General features: G+C 30.5%; 2 protein-coding genes across 2 annotated transcripts; both read left to right on the plus strand.

Moving 5' to 3' along the window:
• Positions 1–8,482: 8,482 nt before the first annotated feature.
• LOC102596383 (very-long-chain 3-oxoacyl-CoA reductase-like protein At1g24470) lies at positions 8,483–14,267 on the plus strand. Its single transcript, XM_006341715.1, has 4 exons — positions 8,483–9,021; positions 9,225–9,360; positions 13,193–13,262; positions 13,923–14,267. The coding sequence occupies exons 1-4, from the start codon at positions 8,517–8,519 to the stop codon at positions 14,160–14,162; spliced, it is 951 nt and encodes a 316-aa protein (XP_006341777.1). The 5' UTR covers positions 8,483–8,516; the 3' UTR covers positions 14,163–14,267.
• A 1,216-nt stretch (positions 14,268–15,483) lies between these two features.
• On the plus strand, positions 15,484–21,550 carry LOC102596714 (serine-rich adhesin for platelets-like). The gene is made up of 5 exons (XM_006341716.2): positions 15,484–15,779; positions 16,153–16,220; positions 16,295–19,604; positions 20,316–20,373; positions 21,038–21,550. Exons 1-5 carry the CDS (start codon positions 15,629–15,631, stop codon positions 21,177–21,179), a joined length of 3,729 nt encoding a protein of 1,242 aa, XP_006341778.1. The 5' UTR covers positions 15,484–15,628; the 3' UTR covers positions 21,180–21,550.

Here is a 21,550-nt window from a genome sequence, read left to right on the forward strand (position 1 = left end):
CATTCTTTCTTGATCGGAGATTGGCTCGCACAATAAAAATCTAAAAAGGTTAGCAATATGAAGAATGTTGTTATGAATTTGAGTTTTGAATAGTGTTCTTGCAAATTTCTGATTTTCAAAATATATATATACACAATTAAATACTACTCAATCTTAATTAAAAAATGGACAATTAAATATTACTATTTAATACAATAAATCACTATTAGACCAAGATAAAATAAAACGATAGAAGGTGATAACTAAGCACGTAATGTTTTAATTGGATTTGGGAGAAGGCCAAAAGACATGTCATAATTGGGTTGTTACAAAGAAGAAGGCAAAGGGTTGTTATAACTTATGATGTACCACTTTAAATTAAGCAATAAATATGTGGTAATTACTTTCAATTAGATGGTAAAAATAATTATTTTATTTGATAGGAAAAACCAAAAAAAAAAAATTAAAAAGGAGAAAATAGATAAATAGATTTCTTGGCCTTAGAGAGCGCCACATCAGCATGTTTGATATCCACCTTTATATATATACTAGTGAACTTGTTCGCGCTTCGCGCGATTATAAAAGATGATAAGCTATGAATAATTTTATTAAGTATCATATAGATGAATATGTGTTTGCAATATAATTGTTAGACCTTAATTTTTTAAAACGAAGAATAAAATACAAATTCAATGCATAATTAATCTTTGGAATTTTTACTGACATACACTCTCATAAATTGATCATAATTCAATAGTTTGCATCTTCTTCTTTTTTTTTTTTAGTCAAACTAAAATATGCAAATAATAAACATAAAGAAAATAACACCAAAAAAAAATAATCAATGTGGTGATTTCTACAAAGTCTGACAATATCTCTCGAAAATATAATAATAAAAAAATTAATGTGATGATTTCTATAAAGTCTGACAATATCTTAATTTATACGACTATAATATAAAATATCAATATGATTATTAATTACTTTAGAAATTAGAAAAATAAAAAGTTGTTAGTGTAATGAAAATAAATATCATTAAAGCTTATATTAAAGAAATGACCTTTTAGTTTCTTAACATTGTATTTAATATAATTAATTGAATTAAAGAAGTGGGTTTTAAAGGTTTTTATAACACATAAATGAGGGGGGAAAAAATCCCCATTAAAAAAAGAAAAGATTAATTATTAATTAATGATCAGTTATACCTTCCCAAAAATAAGGAATTCAAAAGCTACCGTTTTGCCTAAATATAAAAATATATTTCTTAAATATTTCTCTTCCTTATATTCCTCTTTTTACCTTTTATTTTTGTAGTTATATATATGTACAATTTGTTTTCACAAGAAAATCTAAGCTCCTGCAACTCAAAAAAAGATGGAAGTGTAAAAATTAAAAAGAATTAAGTTATAAATAAATTTCTGACAAAAATGACAAACTACAGAATATGAAAATCTTTGAAAATGATTGTGATAGAGATTTATCATAATTTAAGAAGTGTTTTATTTTTTAATAAATAAAAGAAATTTAGAAGGAAAAGAAAAGTTTTAGGAAAATTAACTAATAGTTTTTATTAATGATGAAAAATAAGATATTTTAATTTTCTTCAACATTTTACAACTAATTAAATGAGATTGATTGAGAAAAAAATTAGTGGGGAGAACATATTTATGGTAGTAAAAAGAAGACATAAATAATATATATATTTTATTTTTAAAAAAATAAAATAAATAGAAATAGAAGGTATAATATTGAATTATCGTAATAAGGATTAGAGTTAAATACGTTTTTTTATTTTTAGAAAATTATAAAAATAGAAGGTAGAAAAAAGAATTTAAGGAAAAGTGATAAATTGTAGTAATAATAAAGAAAGATGAAAAGTAACAAATTATAGTAAATAGTAATGATGAGAAGAGATAAATAAAGTATTTTAATATTATTATTTTTTCAGATTTCATAGATTAGATAAAATAAAAAATTAAAATATGTAACAAAATAAATGAATCATTAATTGCAAATTAAACTTAAATTTTAATTATATTACATGAAATCTTTTCTTTCCTTTTCCTTTTTCGTATTCTTCTTTATTATTTTTTCATTTTCCATTTTCTCCCATCACTTTAGTCTTTATATATTGCTTACTCCAATCTATCATTTATTTTTAATTATCTCCTTCTAGTTTTATGGAAAATCTCTCATGTTCAATTTTTTCTCTAAAATACTTTATCATTTTCTGCTACAATAATGATAAAGAACATAGAAAAAAGTTACAAAATATATCAAATTATTTTGTGACCTCAATATACAATATTACAAGTGTTTTGATTTCCGTGAGAACCCATTCATCACTTCGTCATGCCCAACCGCAATTAACTATTTTGATTGTCATAACAACAGAAAACCTCTCCGATCAACCTTCTTACCATGGTATAAGTGTAACATTCAACAAATGTTCGGTAATTTCATATCCATATTGCTAGTGATTTTACGTCTTGAATGGTAAATGAGTGTGTTGATGATCTAACATGATCCTAGGAGTATCAAATGGTAGCAATATTAACACTTGAAATAACGAAATTGGCAGTAATATTGACAATTGAAATTACAAAATTGGCTTCGATTCATATCTAGGCCTAGAGAGATGTAGAACAAATGTTATGTTGTATGTGTTTATATAGTATTCAAAAGTAAGTGTTACAAAACTTTTCAAATTCTGTAATTAAGTGTAAGGAATAAATCTTCTTAAATGTTACAATTAAGGAAAATGTTTTTAATGTAAAAAATTTATAACCGAAGCATGTGTATGATTTCTTAAAATGAAAAAAAACTAAAAAAAAATCACAAAAAAGATAAACAGAAATCCAGCCCTTAGAGGCATGCCACATCAGCGAGCTGATATTCAGCTTTATATATATATATAGATTAGTGCTGACAAAGTCAATCCATATTTTATTAATTCGTTCATATTTTAATAGGCTACTAAAGTGATACTTTAAGGGAAAAAAAAAGATAAGATCTATTAAATCAATTTTTTATTTAAAATAATTCAATTCTTCATTTATTATAAAATAAAGGAAAAATGGTATGATATATCCCTCAACTTTGTCATTTAGAGCTGATATACTCCTCGTTATAAAAGTGGTTCATATATACCCCTATTGTTATACAAATGGCTCACATATACCCTTTTCCTCTAACGGAAGTGAGAAATTAATTTTAGTTTAATTTTTTTAATTTTTTTTAAAAAAAATATAATCCCATATGAGTATATTTAATCCTCCTCAAACATATATTATTTTTTTAAAACTTTTTTTTGTTTGAATGACTAATTTAGATTTATTATTTTGATGGTCAAATTTATTTAATTAGTTTTGCTAATATTCTTGTAAAATTTATTATAGATGACCCAATTTTTTCTTCAAATACAAAAAATAAATTACAATATATCCGAAAAAATAGTTTTAAATTTTTTTCTTTACACTAAGGAATGAAAGAAAAAAATAAAATAAGAATAAGAAACTCAAATAATGATAATCAAAAAGTCAAAAAATAATTTATGTCCGAAAAAAATTAAAATATACCTTGAATTTTCTAGAAAAACCATATATACCCCTAAATAATTTTTTTAAGAAATTAAAAGTCCAAAATATAAATTTAAAACTAATTTTTTCACTTCCGTTAAATGAAGGGTATATGTGAGCTCATTTTGTAACGGTAGGGGTATATGTGAGCCGTTTGTATAATGGTAAGGGTATATATGATCCACTTTCATAACGAGGGACATATCAGCTCCAAATGGTAAAGTTGAGGGGTATATCAGGCCCTATCCCTAAAATAAAAATAAAAATTAACCATTCGATTAAATTATTTATTATGCATTTAATGGGGCCAATTACTCGCTAAAACTAGTCACAGGGACCTGCGATCTTATTATTTCTTTTGTCTCAATTTATGAGATACATTTTAAATTTTGAGATTTAAATATGTTTATCTTTCACTGTAATTTATATAATAGTTTTATTTCAAAAAACATGAAAATTTCAAGTTCACATTCATATTTAAATTTAAATGATTTGACTTTCAAAATCTGAACTATATCACGTAAATCGAAATAAATAAAGTATTACATTTTTTTAGAAAAAAAAAATCTTATATACTCCTCAACCTTACCCTTTAGACCTAATATATCTCCTAAACTAACTGATACTAATAGTGCTTCATTTTTATTTATTTTTTAGAGTTCTTTCAGTTAACTCCTTTATTTCAAGTTCATAGAGCATATATAACCAACTTTAAATATAAGGTAACAAAATACTTAAAGTTAAATAATAATAAAATATATCTAAAAAAAAAATCATTTTGAAATAAAGTATAAAAATATGAATGCATGTACATCTTAGGTATACAGTTATACATCATAGATACTTAAACTATATTTGCATAATATCGATACAATATATAGATATGCAATCATTTTGTTGAAAGTTTTTTGTCACCTGTATAGTTACCAAAGAAGTCCATATTTTAAATCGATAAAATTTGTGCTTCAACTCATATTTAACCTATAAAAATATGGATAAATATGAATAAAATATAAAAAGTGAGAAACATATAACTAATGAACATGTGTGAGCTATTAAACTTTATTTAAGTATCTATTTATTTGGGGGACATTTGGTTAAGAATAAATATCCTAAAATTAATTATTTCAAAGTAAATTATTTTAAAATAAGTTATCCCATTCTGCTTAACTGGATCTACATATCCATTGGGTGATTGGATTTTCAAGAATTCCATAAAATAGGACCACAATAATTATTGCTATGATCAAAAGAAATTAAATACCAAAAATAAATAAATTGGACCACTATGGATTATGGAATGTTATCGGAAGAACATAGAGCAAAGTGGCGCGCGGGGCAATCTTTATTTATTAATTTGGTTAAATAATAATTGTGATTTTTTAAATATATATCATGCGCATGATGTTTATATTAAATTAGTTTAAGTTATTATAATTAAGTAATTAAATAATATTAATATAATTAATTAATCATAAATACATAGTAAGATTTTATAAACAAACACATGTTATATTTATTTTTTTGGTGTAAACATGTGGATGATTAAATTTTTTTTGTCTCTAAACACTGTCATATTTTCATAACTAATCCATATTATCTCCTAATGATTTAATAGAGTTATTTATTTATTGAAAGAAGAACCAAGCCTAACATTACTCTCGTAAATAAAATATCCTTATAGAAAATATATAAAAAAAAATAAAAAAATTCCTTTATGTCCTAGGGATACAAAGATGGATAAAATGAATGGCTAACTACTCATACTCTCTATAATACTTTTTTGTTTTATTTTTATTTGGTCAATTTAAATTTTGGATATGTTTTATGAAATAATAGTTAATAGAAAATGTCAAACATCATTACAAATAATAAATTCAGTCCATTCATGGAACCAATACACAACAAAACAATCAGCATGTATCAAATGTAGTATTTAAGCCAATCATTATAAAATTTGTATCATGCGTGATATCCGAGCCAATCAATAGATATTTCATATCAGGCATACACATTGATAATATGTATCAGGCGCATATCGAGCCAATCGATAATGTGTACCAGGCGTGATATCTGAGCCAACCAACAATCACAAACATCACACAATCATAATCTCACTAAATACAACCATACTTGCAAGAGTACTAGCAGTTAAGATAGATTTATAGCATGGGATTTGACAACAATATATGTATCATTTCACATTAATCTCCTCAATTCCTATATACATATTGTACCAGTATTACTAATGAAACAGTTAACATGCACACATAATGTAAATTGGGAAAAAGTTCAACCATCACCTACCTCGAATCAAGCTTGAATGTCCTACTGAACTTGAGTCTTCCCTTTATTATGACGCTTAGCTTGTTCTTACTCTATAAACAACAGTACACACAAAATAAACCAAAAATGACTTAAATTTGGATTCTAATCCCAAACCCCAGGCAAACCTCATGATCATCCTGACGAACCCAGAGATTGCCCATTGATAATTCACCTATATGGACACCCACCAATTCTCATTGCACCATATTTTCCACTTCGTGTCAAACCAAACCCTCTCTAAGGCCCGCAACTATCGATTCTAATACAATAAAATCAAAGTAACAAGTTGGGGAAATGAATTACTTACCTTTACGAAGATTCTAGATGAAAACTCGATGAAAATTTCCCTAAGTTGCCTTTGCACTTCCTCAAAATGTTTTTTTTTTAATGAGAATGGGCGGTTTTGGAGAAATTCTTGCATTTACAGTGACTTATCCCGCCATGGAAGCCCAATATTGCTATAGGAGCACCACCAAAGAGGGAATTATTGTTCATCTTGTATTCCTAAAATACTTAGAACAAAAACTTTGGAGAACTTTGTAAGAAACAACAAAGTTTAAAGAGTTTTTTCAAAACTAGAAAATTAAAACCAGTAGAGAAAATATAATCAGAAACAGATTAGAAACAATATACAAAATATTTTTCTAAAAGAAGAAAATCGAGCCCACTGAATGCACAGTGTCCTCTTAATAAGGAAATTATTCCCCTCCCAGGATAGAACGATCTTACTCACCGGTGTATCGATACTTATACCCACGGTGTCAGCGAACCACTCAACGGCAATAATGTACACTTAGAATACTAGATTTAGTAGTAGAAAAAGTCTAGAAATTTGATTCTTTCTTAAAATGTGAGAAAATCCTTCTATTTATAGACAACAAAGGGTAATGTGAAAATGTGCTTATTGTGTCTTACCGGAAAGGTCACAACCCTTTGGAAAAGTTACAATCCTTCGGAAAGGTCACAAGCTTTCATAAAAGTCACAACTCCTCATAAAACACAACTTTTCATTAAAGTCACTACTCTTCATTTTCCATATATTCACAACTTTTAAAACCCAACAATGTACGCTATAGCAGGAATTAATTTGGTCGTTGTAGAGGTGTGCACGAAGACATAAACTCATAAATCCTCCTAAAATTGCTCATATCGCAACACACCTTCAAACCTTGACGTTCCAACCCACCCCCTTTCACGCCAAGTTCAATATCAGAGAAAGGATTGGGTAGAATTCTTAAGCAAAGTTGGTTTTCCTTTTAGCTAAGACGTTAAGGAGTCTGTAGAACTTTTCGGAAGGAAATTCAGGTGAGTAGAACTTCTGATATGGGAAAGTGGCGAGCGAGATGAGAGAGATGCGAGGGAGGCGAGCGAGATTTGCTATGTATCTCAAATACATGCGAATCCACTTGGATACAGTGTATCTAGAGCAAATTACCTCTAAATTTAACCCCATGTATCTGAAATGCATGTATCGGATAACATCAAAATATGATAAAATACCTAATATTGTAAAGTAAAGTGTATCTTAATAATTAACTGCTAAACTAGTTGATTTACGTAAGTTAGCCCAAAAAATTACCATGTTCCGTTTGACATCTATTCAAGTGAATATTAGTATGGTCCTTGTTTTCTACCTAACATCAAGATAATGCACATATCCTATGATATTTAAAATTTGTCTCTAGCCTTCTACAAGTAATTAAACCTACCAATCAATACTCACACTACTCATAGGGGGTAAAGCCAGTGCACTTTCACTTATTCATTCATCAAATAAGTATTTATTTACTCTCTTGAAATTAGTTATTGGGTCAGGTCAGGCTCATACATAACGATGCTAATTAGCCTGCTAGTTTATTACTCCCTTTATCAACTTTTAATTGTTATGTTTCGTTTTTCGAAAGTCAATTTGACTAATATTCAAAGTTAAATTAGATTACATTAATTCGATATTTTAAATAAAAAATTTAGATATTCAAAAACTATACGAAAAGTACTGTAAATTGAATTTTTTTGTATATCAATATGATGAAAAAATGCATCATAAAATGTTAGTCAAAATTCTTATAGTTTGACTCTAAAAAAGGAAACTATGACAATTAAAAGTGGACGGATGGAGTATTTTGTTTTCTTCCTAAATCCTATCTATAACATATAAGAATATATCATTATAATTTCTTTTATAAAAATAGGTTTTCCCACCCTAGTATCAAATTAAACGTTATTGCCGCGGAGAATGAGGCGGAAATATATCGGCGTATAAGACTCTTGGAGAATGGTACGTACTATAATCTACCGCCTCAGAGTTGGGTTTACAAAACAACGATTTGCATCTCCTAAAGGATATCTATGCTCCGGGCAAAGAAAAGTCATCCACTTTATAAGGTTTCGAAAAGTTTAGAACCTAGTTATTAATATTTGAAGTAGTCATTTAAAAACTCAAAATCCATAAAATTGAAATCCTGGCTCCGCCACTAAAAAGCCTCCCAACTAGAATTTTCCTAACTACAACTTCTCTTCTTTTGTGATAATAAATCTTTAATCTTAAAGCAATAAATGCATGATAGGGTAACATAGGGGATACGCACTTTGAGAACACATTCCTATTTTCTTCTCCAACAAATCAAGAAAATGCTTTCAACTATCATGAATCACCTCAAAACTCAACCTCTCTTTGTTCTTCTTCTCTCCTTCATTGGATTCATCTCCTTCTTAAAAAACTTCATCATTTTTCTCAAGTGGATTTTCATCACATTTTTAAGAACTCCAAAGAATCTTGTCCAATCTTATGGCTCTTGGGCACTCATCACTGGCTCAACTGATGGAATTGGAAAAGCTTTTGCTTTTCAACTTGCCCAAAAAGGTCTCAACCTAATATTAGTAGCAAGAAATTTAAACAAACTACAACAAGTGTGTTATGAAATCCAAGCTCAAAATCCAAATATCAAAGTCAAGATTATTGTTGTAGACTTCTCTTTTAATGTTACTAAAGGGATTCAAGAAATGAAAAAGAGAATTGAAGGATTGAACATAGGTGTTTTGATTAATAATGTTGGTGTTACATATCCAAGAGCCATGTTTTTTCATGAGGTGGATGAGAATATATGGAAAAATATAGTGAAAGTAAATTTGCAAGGTACTGAATTGTGCTATCATTTCATCTTACGCCTTAAATAAATTACATATATCACACTTTTAATTGGTAAGTTATTTTCCAAGTCATGTTTGAGCTTGAATCTAAGATCTCTTTCCTTCTCTGATATATTGTATTTTTATTTAAGAGGAAGGGATAAGAAAAAATATGTTTTTTATTTACTTAATTATGTCTTCAACGAACAGGTACCACCTTAGTGACGATGGCGGTTTTACCAGGAATGATAGGTAGAAGAAAGGGTGCCATAGTGAATATTGGGTCTGGTGCCTCCATTGTTGTACCTTCTCATCCTCTTTTCTCCATCTATGCTGCAACTAAAGCGTGAGTCCTTCTTCTTTCCATTTAATTTCTTTTCATGCATGACTTGTGAACGAACATATATCTCGAGTTTATTCACCTTATTTTAATTTGTTTGTCTTATTTTCTAAATCTATTTTAAAAAGATTATTACTTTATCATGTTTTAATCCGTCAAACTAAGATAAGCAAATTGAAACGAAAAGTGTATATATAAATTTTCAAGTCTTATCCATTCATTGAGGTGTATAACTTTTTTGACATGATATTAGAAGTGGACTTCTATTAATTCTTAATTTAGCATTATTAATTTGATTCCTTTATCATATTGTATATACGGTGCACGCTTTAAATTGTCCATATTTAGGTGTATGATGAAGTGTTCGAAAAACTCCACATTTGAACTACTATATATAGTACTTGTTTTCCTATATATAATCTGCTCTGTTATTTTAAAAATAAATTTTTAATTTTAATTTTTAACATATTAAAGAAGGATAATTATTTTTTTCACATTTTAGTTTTAGTGTGAATTATTTATTTTTAAAGATTTAATGCTAAATATCTAGTAGGAGTAATGTGATAAATTAATAGTCATGTCAATCATTATTTTTTTTAATAGTCGAATCAAATTTAAATATATATGACAAGTAAAAAGGATAATTCTTTAGGATTTGGAATTTGATAGATCAGGAATTTAATTAGTTTTTAAGTAAATAATGAATGCCTCTGCTTGGTGTTTTATGGAAAGAGGTGGAGATATTTACCTAAATTCAATTAAAGCTTGATAAAGCTTTTTTGCTTCTACACTCCTCTTTTCTCTTCTACTTCTAGTCTAAAATAATTATTTTGACATTTTTTTGTATGGTTCAAAATGAGTAAATTTTTCGAAGCTCAAATATATATTGATTTTTTTTAAAGAAAACATTCCTCTATTTAATCAACTTTTCAACTATCTCTAATTGTAAGAAGAGTTTAGGAGGAAATAAAAGGATAATATTGATAAATTATTAAAAGCTTGTTTGGATTGACTATTTTAGATATTTTAAAGTTAAAATAGTTTTCAAGTATTTTATAGTATTTGACTAAATTTTTAGAAGTGTTTTAAAACACTAGTTTTAAAGCTAAAATGGAAAAAAAAAAATCAATCAAAAATTTCACGGACAAGAGAGATACATGCTTGAAATTAGGAATTAAAACCTTAATATGATTTTCGAACTCCCTAATATAAATCACTAAATCAATTTCCAGACTTATGTTTAAGGATTCAAGCTCTAAATATATGCATAAAAACTATTTTTTTGAATTTTTTTTTTATATATACACAATATAATTTTCTATCAAAAAAGAATTTATTGAACACCCTCAGATCCGGCCTGATTCCCCCCTATATGTGATACTCTTCAAGGACCATATCTGTCACATTTAGAATGTTGTGTCATTTTCTCTTCTTGCCCCATGTTTTATCGACTTGTAAGCCCCCAACCACCAAAACCCCTCTCCATCAATTCTTTATTTAATCGTTCAACGAGTTATATTTGCTTCTGTATTCTAAAAAAAATGTTATATTTATCACTTACTTGTTTTTTGATATATTTATCTTTACTATTCTATTTTAGGTAGATATTTACTCTTAAACTATCAACTTTCATGTCAACAACCTTATTATCTCGGGTGACATCTATGTGACACTTTTATAGATATAGTTTTAATATTAATTAAAATTTTCTCTCAATATAATTCTTCTACCCAACTCAGCTTAAACATAAACGTTATATTTTGTATCTTCATTGTCTGTATTTTCCCTATCCATGTAAGATTTGAAGAGTAGTACTTGTTTTGCTTTAATTATCCTATTATTACGGGTGCCTCTTCTTGGTGTTTTATGGACAAATTAAGGTGGAGATATTTACTTCGAGAGAATATTGAAAATACTCTTAAATTTGATGTGAATTGAAAATATTTCTAAATTCGTCAAGTTTAGAAGTGTTTCCAGCACTGTTCTCGGTTTTTTATTAAGAGTCTTATGTTTCCACAAGAATTTGAGACCACTTGCTATGTCATGTGGCAGATCCAGAGAGGAGGAGTGTATTCAAGTTTAGTTAGTCAAGCAGATGACTGTTTTTAAGACTGTTAATACTGCGGAATGAAACTCTTAATTTATGCTAAGTTCAGGAGTATTTATACTTTTCACACATCCGATTAAAGCTTTTTTGCTTCTAGACTCTTTTTTTGCCTTGTCTATATGATATTACTTTTCAAGGACCACACTCATAGAAGTGTCACATTTAAACAAAAACTAAAACTTTGTCTCTTCTAGTGTCTTGTAAGTTGTAAGCCCCCAACCACCAAAACCCTTCCTCCATTAATTCTTTAGTTAAACTTTACGCTTTCAATATGATGAACTTGGATATTGATTTTTGAACTTTTTAAATAAATTAAATATTATTACTATAGACGTTAGTTGGAAATACTATTTATTTATTTTTATTTCTGAGATACTACAATAGTACTCCTTTAATTTATTTGACAATACTCAATCTTTGTCAATTCATATTTCGATCTGTTTATTTGGTAAGATGTTTAAAAAAGTAAATAAGATTTTTGAATATTATAATCTTAAACTAAAAATATGTAAAATATATCAAAATAGTATTAATCTTATAATTTTAAACATATCATATTAAATATAAAAATTACAAAAAAAAAATTAAGAATATAAAATAAACTTTTTTCTTTTTGTAAGGAGCAGTCTCATTCGCATCTAATGCTACAAGTCAAAGTCAAAATAACATTTAACTACTATGCCGGCCGTTTCATGTTGACTTAATGATTCATTTATGAAAGCTTTAATTCAAAATATATTTTTATTAAATTAATCTGATTAATAATATGCTTTTAATTTCTAAATTTAATTATTACACTTTTTGTTTAGTTGTCATATTGTGCTTGTTTATAATAATAATTAAATTAGTTAATTTTTAAAGCTAAATTAGATTACATTAATTTGATATTTTAAAATAAAATTTTTGATATACAAAAAGTACTATGAACTGTAATTTTTTCATATAAATGTCATTTTTTTAAATCTTAAAATATTAATCAAATTTAGATCATTTGACTCTCAAAAAAGAAAATTGTGGCAACTAAAAAGGAACTGTAAGAATACTATTTTATGTAGTCAAAATGTACTCGGATAAAATTGATCGAAGAAAGTAGAAAAATACTTTTAAAAAACTCAAAAGTATGTACATAAAAATTGCATTTAATTATTTGTCTTGTTTTTTTTTTTTTTAAATAAAATATTTTAACAATGTTATTTTTATATTTAATGTATATTATTTACATACATCCAACATCTATCTACTTTTTGACCAAAAAAATAAAACCTATCTAGCATAGTACATTGAAGATCATAAAGTTTAAAAATATCTTAATATATTACATACATTTTAAATTTTAAATTCTAACTCATAAAATTTATTTTTAACAAATTAAACAATTGAAATAGAAAACCTTAACCAGTTGGAGGGGTGGTCCTATAGGTTTTAGGTGGCTTGCTGCACGCACACGACAGGCTTTGACTTTATGTATACTTAGATGTGGATCAATCGGATGTATGTGTATTCGTTAATTTTGAAAACAATTATTTATAAATTGTATATTGCTTAGAGAGTAAGGTAAAAAAGTAAAAGTGTTGTATTGCTTCTAAATCATAATGAATTAATTTAATTTCCAAACGAAAACTAATAGGTTCTTTAGAGATTAATCTTATCTCACATTATTATGTACTGTATGAATTTGATTTATGATGTATTATCAAATTAACTAAGATTGAATAAAAATATTAATTACAGGTATATCGATCAGTTTACAAGATGTTTATACGTTGAATACAAACACCATGGTATAGATGTGCAGTGTCAGGTACTAATATTAACTCATAATTTCCACTTCTTTTACTTGCAATTACTTTAAAAGAAGTAATTAACTTGACCATATTTATGTCTACAATTACGCATAGAATTAATTATCATTTTTTTTCTACCATACAACTCTTTAAGTATTATTTTAGTATTATTTTTTTTGTACTATTACCTTATATGATTAGTATGCAATTCAAACAATTAACATGTCAGCTTGCGTTTGGACATGCGATATAAAGTCATGATTTCAAATCAACATTTGGACATGTCATCTAGACAATGACTTGAAATTATGATTTTTAATCTCAAATTCTTCAAACCTAAAAAAACATGATTGGAGATTCCAAATCATGATTTCAATCTTTTTTTAAAAAAAATGTGAAACTTTACCTATTATTAGTTTATACATATTTTGTTTTTTTAAAAGAAAACTATCATTTTAAAGTTTACAAATCATGCTCGGCGTGAAAATATTGTATGTACCATGAGGGATTATATTAAGGATTAACTAGTTATTAATATTGTTGACTCGTGGATCTTTATAAAATTATGCATATTTAAAAGTTTTTAATCACAAACATTTGTTTTCTCTCGTTTTATAATATATTCAGTATAAATTTTACAAGTAAAGGTATGAGGATAAAGTTAATATGTTAATTAGGTACCATTATATGTTAAAACAAAGATGACTTCAAGAGTTGCAAGCATAGAGAAATCATCATTGTTTAGTCCAACACCAGAGAAGTATGCAAAAGCAGGAGTAGCACAAATAGGATATGGTTGGAGAAGCATGCCTTATTGGCCACATTCAATTCAATGGTGGTTTGCTTCTTTGTTGCCTCAACCTCTTCTTGATGCATGGCGCCTCTCCATTGGCCTTAATAGGAGGATTAAAACTTAATTGCCTTCATAAATGGTGTTTACAAGCATAATCTTCAATAAATTAAATGTATACAAGATTGATATTCGTCCTTTTTGAAATATAATAAAATGATGTTTTTATCAAGAGGAGTAAATAGGAATTGTGCTTTTTTTCCTTAGCCAAGATTTTGTTCTACTGAATTTCATGACAAGGTTTTCAATGAAGTAATAATTATATTAATGTGTATTACAATGTAGATATACTTTCTTTTCTCGCTAGATTTTTCCTGATAAGATTTAACGAGACATATTATCTGTAACTAGACATCAGAAGAAGTGTTGTAAAATACATTCGCTTTAGTTGTCCACTACATAATTACAAATATAATCAACTTCCCCCCCTATTCATTACCTTTATTCTTGTTAGCTTACATTTTCAGGACCTCCTCAATTATTTCCGATGCTTAATTAATGTTATCTTACTATAACTCTCTATGTAATAGTATTAATGGGGCATGTTAAATGAGATTGATATACTTGAACATTTACATACGTGTACACTTAAAATTTAAAAGAGAATAATAAGAAAAAACTATCATATCTTATATCTACATTTTTTGTCTACAATATGCTTCAATATTAGTTCCAACTTACTCTTCTTTTTTATAACTTTGCCTTCATTGATCTAAGAGTACAAAAGGTTACAAATTGAGTTAAGACATCCCAAACTATATACAAGATCATTGAGATGATGCTAGTATATTTGTACTACTCCTACCCAAAAGGGCCTTAATAGCCGCGAAATCTAAGGGGGTTCATATTTGAAATAAAATATTATGACGGTTGCGATATCTTCCGATCTTGATAATTATTTTCTCGACGTAAATTTTATTGTCTACAATTATTTTATGAAATTTTTGTAAGTAATAATGCAACGTACACACAATAATTTGTTCTTTTAATATATATTTATCCCTCCATTCACTTTTACTTGTCTCCTGTTTCAAATCCTTTTAACTTATCGCTCTTAACATATCAAGAAAAGACAATTATTTTCTCTCATATTCTTTTGTTAGTATTAATGAGTATTTATTGTCCAAATCGTTTTCCAAGACTTAATATTAAACTTCAATTAGTAAGAGTAATGTAGTAAACTAGTCATGTCAATTATTATTTTTATAATAGACATGAAAAAATCTAAATATGACTAGTAAAAATGAATGAAAACAATAATAATTTACGCATATTCACATGCAAAACACATACACTTAACTAGTAGATCTATAATAACGTTTAGAGGTAAAAATTTCCTAATAATTCCCTATTTTATAGGATTTGGGCTGTTGATAAAGCAAGTCCGGCCCATTAATTTGTTGGCGGCAAAACCCCTTTTATCGGCCGTTAAACCCTTCACTTTCTGTAATAGCTTCCTCCGAGCTAAAACCCTTTGGCTATTTCTGCTTCTGATCGTCAGATTTTCAGGCCGTCGTGGTTGGCGGCGCAATCATGGTGAAACGACGTCGCGAAGAAATTGATTCCGATGGAGCAACGGAAACGGAAAATACGACGTCGTACAAAACGGTTTTCATAGATACCAACCTTGATACCCACTTGGCTGTAATTGTCTCCGATTCCGATACTATCTCCGATCTTAAAAGTAATTCCCCTTTTTTCATCCATCTAGATTCTAGCTCTATCTGTTGGTTGGCTCTCTCTGTGTGTAGGTTAACAAATGCAGCTAAACTAACAACTGTTGTACATCAATCCCAAAATTGTTAAAATTGGTGGTATAAATCCTCTACACTATTTTGATATCATGTTGTTTTAATAGTCTAAATTGCTTGAAAGAGTAAAAGTTTTTAGGATTAGAAAAGAGGCATATCAATTGCTCTTTCACTCACTTTGCGTATAATTCTTGGTTAATTTTGTATTTGTAGTATGAAATTTTACTGAAAATTGTTGATATTTGAGCAAGGAATGCTATACGAAAAAACTGTTTGACTGATATACATCATGTTTGTGTTATGCAGAAAAGCTCGTGTTTGAACACTTAAGGTGTTTTCCTGAAATGAGTGAGTTGAAGATTTCTTCTGTGAAGGTTTGTTCCTCTCCAGCTCACTATTTTTGTGTATATTTATTGTGTCATGACAAGCTTTTCATAATTCCTAATAGGTGAAACGAAAACGACATTACTATCATCTGCCTGACACTATGCTTGTTAGAGGTGTTTTTGAGGGTAGCAAGAAGGAATGGTTCCTTTCTGTTGATGCTTCTAGATTTCAATGCCTTGAAAATGACCAAGGGTTACTTTGCATAGCGTATCCGCAAATTGAAGCGGAAAATCTTCTCCCGTGTGATTCATTCAATGCAATGGATAAGCAGAAGGTTTTTGATACTAGTGAATCTTACCCAGCTAATGGGAACTTGGCATCTAGCTCCATCGTGAAACACAAGGAAGTTGCCAAGGTCATAGGTGAATTCAAGAGTGTGAAGCGCGCGGGTAATTCACAAGAACTTTCTCCCAGATCTGGTCCTGTGGCTAAGAAGCGTAAAATAAAGCACAAAGAAGACAAAGTCAACCACCCGGTAACAGGTACCAGTGCTTCAAATCATGGCATAGATAATGGTTCTGAATTTAAAATTGTTGGAAATGATACTACTTTGACAAATTCTAACGAAGGAGAGCGGGAAAATATAAACATGAAACTGGTAGATGTCAGTGCTGAACCCTTAATAAACCAACGTTCTGATCCCAGTAAGGTGTCAAAATTGGGAATGAAGAAAAGCAGGAAGGGTGGGGCAAGTGCTGAAATCCTTGGTGTGCAGGATGAGCTATGTGGAGATCGGAACAATGATGCACTTGGTGAAACATCACACTCTGGGACTCTTGCAAATAAAGTTAAAATTTTGGGTAGCAAGGAAAGCAGTGGAGCTTCCACCGAGTTCAATCATAGGGATAGCTTGAAGATCGCAATTCCAGAGAACTCCACAGCAGGTAAACCAATAAAGGCAGCTTTAGCAGAAGAAACATTAGGGGACCAATCTGTGAGAACAAATACAACCCATAAGAAGAGGAAGAAGAAAATTAAGAAGGGGAAGGACTCATCCACGTGCCATGATGAGGTTGCATGCATGGCTCTGGGTTCCAATGATAAATTTGTGGGAACTAGGGGATTAGAGCAAAAGGAAGGAGTTGAAATGAAGATCTTTGACAAGTTGACTGATGTTGACTCTACTATTCATGCTACTCAATCTAGACGGAAAGAAACATCTCTTGTTAAAGATCATGCATCAAACAAAGAGCGTCCAGCACCAGTCAGCAAGGGTATTTGTGAAATGAATTTAGTTGGCCAACCTATTCTTGAATCCAATGACTCTGGAGACAATGAACTTGGAATTGATGTTGCTAACACAACTGGAGAACAGGAGGTGATACCGAACTGTGATTTTGAAATGCCCATGAGTGAAACGTTGAGCGATCCAAGTACCAGGGGTCCAATGCCTTCCTACCAGTTGGGAGAATTACAAGGAGCAGCAGAAAATAGCTTTGGGAGGAAGAGAAGCAGGGCCAAGAAGTCAACTTCTCATCAGGAGTTAGATATGAAAAATATTGTTGGGGCTTCTCAAAATGCTTATGCATCTGACCAAGATATAGTCCGTAATGATGGTTCAAGTGATGCAACAACAAAGGTTGGTAGTATGCCAAAAACTGATGTGGATCATATAAATGAAATAGGGATCGAAGGCAAGTTGTCAGTTACTCTAGGTGCTGAGACATCCCCTCTTTTAGATAACAATGAACCAACTGGGGATACTAAAGAACAAGTTCTCTCAGCAAAAAGGGCATTGGATGACAAGGAGAACATTGAATCTGGAAATGCTAGCAGCATGAAGCGAAAGAAAAAGAGTTGGAGGAAATCTGCTGAAAAGATTCTTGTTAAATTAAACGGAGAGGATGACAGTATGGTGAACTGCCCCTCTTTAGCTGAAGGGATTGGATATACAACTGATCCTGTAACTGGGCAGAGTAAGAAAGGTGAAATTTCGTTTGATGCTGAAGTGCTGCAGATTAGTCTAAATACAGAGGTGAAAGGGTCGCCTCAAGTTCAATCTGCAGCATGTAGATCTTCGGATACTTCCAAGGCAGAAATGAACATCAAGGAAGTGGAAACTATCTCGACAGCTCCCTCTGATGTGAAGGTTGCTGAAGGACATGGAACCTCTGGTCTACGTAAAAACAAAAAAACAAAAATGGAGGTTTCCACTCATATTAATGATGTTTCATGTGCCCCTTCAGCGACGCATGATACTTCTGTTAATCATTTCGTTGAAGGGTCTAATCAAGGTAAAAATGCATTGCCTGCCAGCAAAAGAAAGGGAGCATCAGAACAAGTGTCAAAGAGTACCTATGTTGTAGGTTCTCAACACCAAGTTGAGAAGGCAACCTGCATTGAGCCAGAGCTTCTGCCCGTTGAGGAGAAGGGAAATGAGGTTGAGCATTTGCGGCTTAACCAGACTGATAAAAATCAGGAGACTCTGAGCATTTCAGAAAAGAGGCTGAAAACGAAAACCAAAAAGAGCCAAAGTTCTAAGAAGAGCAAATCCATTTTGTCTAGTCAAGATCAGGAAGGCAGTCACAAAGACTTAAAAGCTTCAAATGATAATCTGGAAGATGTGAACCCTCTGCCAGAGCCAATGGAGATGGATGAGTCAGGTAAAAATATTCATGTTGATCAGTATGGTGGTAACAAGTTGGAAAATCAGAGAAATTCTGGTATTCATTCTGACTTCGAGAGTTCTAGGGAATATATCAGAAATGCTGACTCGTTTCCAGTGCCATCACATTCTTTAACTAAGGGTGCATTAGAGGAGATGCACGAACCTGATGTAAATACTGATAAGAGCGACACCATAAACTTCAAGCAATATTTTGTTCCTGGCCAACAAGGAGAAGTTACATCAAAGAAACCAATGAAACCAAACAGAGACACAAAAGCTAGCAGAAAATCTAAGGGCGGTATGACTTCTAGAGGATTTTCGGAAGATATCTCGAAATCAAGAATTGAGGTGGCACTTCCGAGTCAGGGAGATAAAACACTCGAAGAAGCTGGAAAGCTTGCAACTTATGATGCTCCTGCTTACAAGAAGAAAAATGAAGAATCTATGGACGAATCTAGGTCCAGCTCCAGCTCAAAAGGTCCTGGCAAATTCCTTGAGGACAATAGACGGCAAACAGGTTCAGAAATCCAAAGTTTGTCTACCAGAAATACAAAAATTAGGACTGCAAGCATCGAGGATTTTACACAACTAAAGAAAGGATTGCTTCCTAATCCAGGGCCTAAGTTTGGGGATAGTAGATCGAGAAGGTCCGACAGTAAAGAGGGTGGAGATTCTGATTCTACGACTGACACTCGATCGGATTCATCTTCTTCTGGCAGCTCAGTTGAAGGAAGTGAAATAAGTCAGGCTTCAACTCCAGAAGGTAAAATTACAAATTTGATTTGCTTGTTTTTTCTTTTCATGTCTTGACATTTGTTTGTGTTATTCCATCGACCTTCACAAAAAATTTGAAACCTTTTACTCAAACAAAGCTGTGTTACTCATGTTAGGCTGGTAAACCATCTGTGAGGCATGGTATAATATCCTATTATTTAATTAATTGAAAATTTTGCTAAACATAAGATCCGGCAACATAAGCACACAGTCTTGCATGTTCTTATTATGTTTTACATCCACACAAATTTGAGACCTTTTACTTGAACAAAGAAATGTTACTCATGTTAGGCTGGTGGACAATCTGTGAGGCTCGGTATAATATCCTATCAAACCAATTGAAATTTTTTGCTAAACACAAGATTAGTCAACATAAGCATTGAGTTTGGGGTCGGCAATGCTTTTGATTTCCAAACAGCACCCAATTCAATTCTCTCACTCAATCCCCCTCCCCTTGCAGTAAACTGTTGAAAGGAAAAGAGGAAGTTATTCATTTCTTCTTTGTGGTCGTGGACTTGGTCATTCCTATGGCATGCCAAAATCATAATTCTGAAGATTTAAATTGTATTAAGGACCCCTTATTTCTCTATGGATAAATAATCAATGAAATATATTTCAAAATACATTTCATGATTTCTTGTTTCTCTCTATCTTCATTCCTTTTATAAGCTAATTTCTACTTCCTATGTTGACTTGGTAGGAGCTAATGTTGCAAAAAATAATGTTGCTGCTGCTGGAAAGCATAAGCTCAAATCAAAGTAAGTGAGATCTCTTCATTTTTCCCTTAAGACCTTTGTTAAACATGGTTCTTTTCTAATGGTAGATCATTGATTATGAACCAGTCCTCTATGATTTACCTTGTTTACAAGTTCTTGCGACTAAATAAGTCAATAGATCTTTTTTTTGTTTTGTTTTGTTTTTTGGTTGGGGGGTGGGGTGGGGGAATTGGGGGTATTCCGGGTATACATGTCCATGGGCAATTGAGGGTTCTCCGGGTGGTATGCATCCATGGCTGAACTTTTTTTCCTACACTTTGTTCTATATTTTCCTCTGGAACACTAGGCGGTAGCTTGATCTGATGGAGAAAACTTAAGCTATGATCTCTTAACGTTGCCGATTTATCATTTTATCAAAAAGAGAACATTGCTCTATTTTGTCATCATGTCACTTGTGCACAACAATGAATGATCAATCTATGATTGATAAAGACGGTTAATGACATGTGGAGATAACTTAAAGATGACATGTTTCCAAAGACATACTCTAGAGTCTAGTCATTGAGATGTGAATATTTAGATAACTCTGGTGTTAGAACAAATAATTTTAGTACATTTTGAATTAGACAATGAGTTTTTCTAAGTTATATGTGAACTTTATTTGTCACATTTCTGGTGCTTACGATCACACTGAATATTCCAACAGCTTTTTGGGTGAGGCCCTAACCATGGAGATGATTCTGAGAAACTCTAGCCGTTTCAAGAAGGCTAAGGTTTCAGCTGCTCAATCTCAAGATGAAGAAAGTCAGCCTGTTGATGTTGTCCCTGATAGTCTAGCAGACACTTAGAATGAGTAACTCCTCCTCTCTTTGGTTTCTATTGAAATGATCCCAATATTTGGTACACAATCACATATCCACCGTCTGTAACCTGGGGCTCTTCAAAGTAACAAAAAAATGAAAAAGAACAAGGAGAAAAATGCTTCTTGCCCGTATGTGTTTTTTTGTATTATGAGAAAAATTCTATGCACATGTGTGATTTTGATTCTCTGAATATTGAAATTTTGTCTGGTCTATGATGTGTTGTGTAATTGTAATTCATTCAATTTGTTGAAACTCAACGAGAGATTGCTTGTAGTTGGGGGTTGTGTTGGTCAGTATGGTGTACCCTTTAAACATTTTGTTTCAGTAGTTTTGGCAACATTTGAGATGAAATTGAA

This window comes from Solanum tuberosum, unplaced genomic scaffold, assembly GCF_000226075.1.
Source record: "Solanum tuberosum cultivar DM 1-3 516 R44 unplaced genomic scaffold, SolTub_3.0 scf00027, whole genome shotgun sequence".
NCBI lineage: Eukaryota > Viridiplantae > Streptophyta > Magnoliopsida > Solanales > Solanaceae > Solanum > Solanum tuberosum.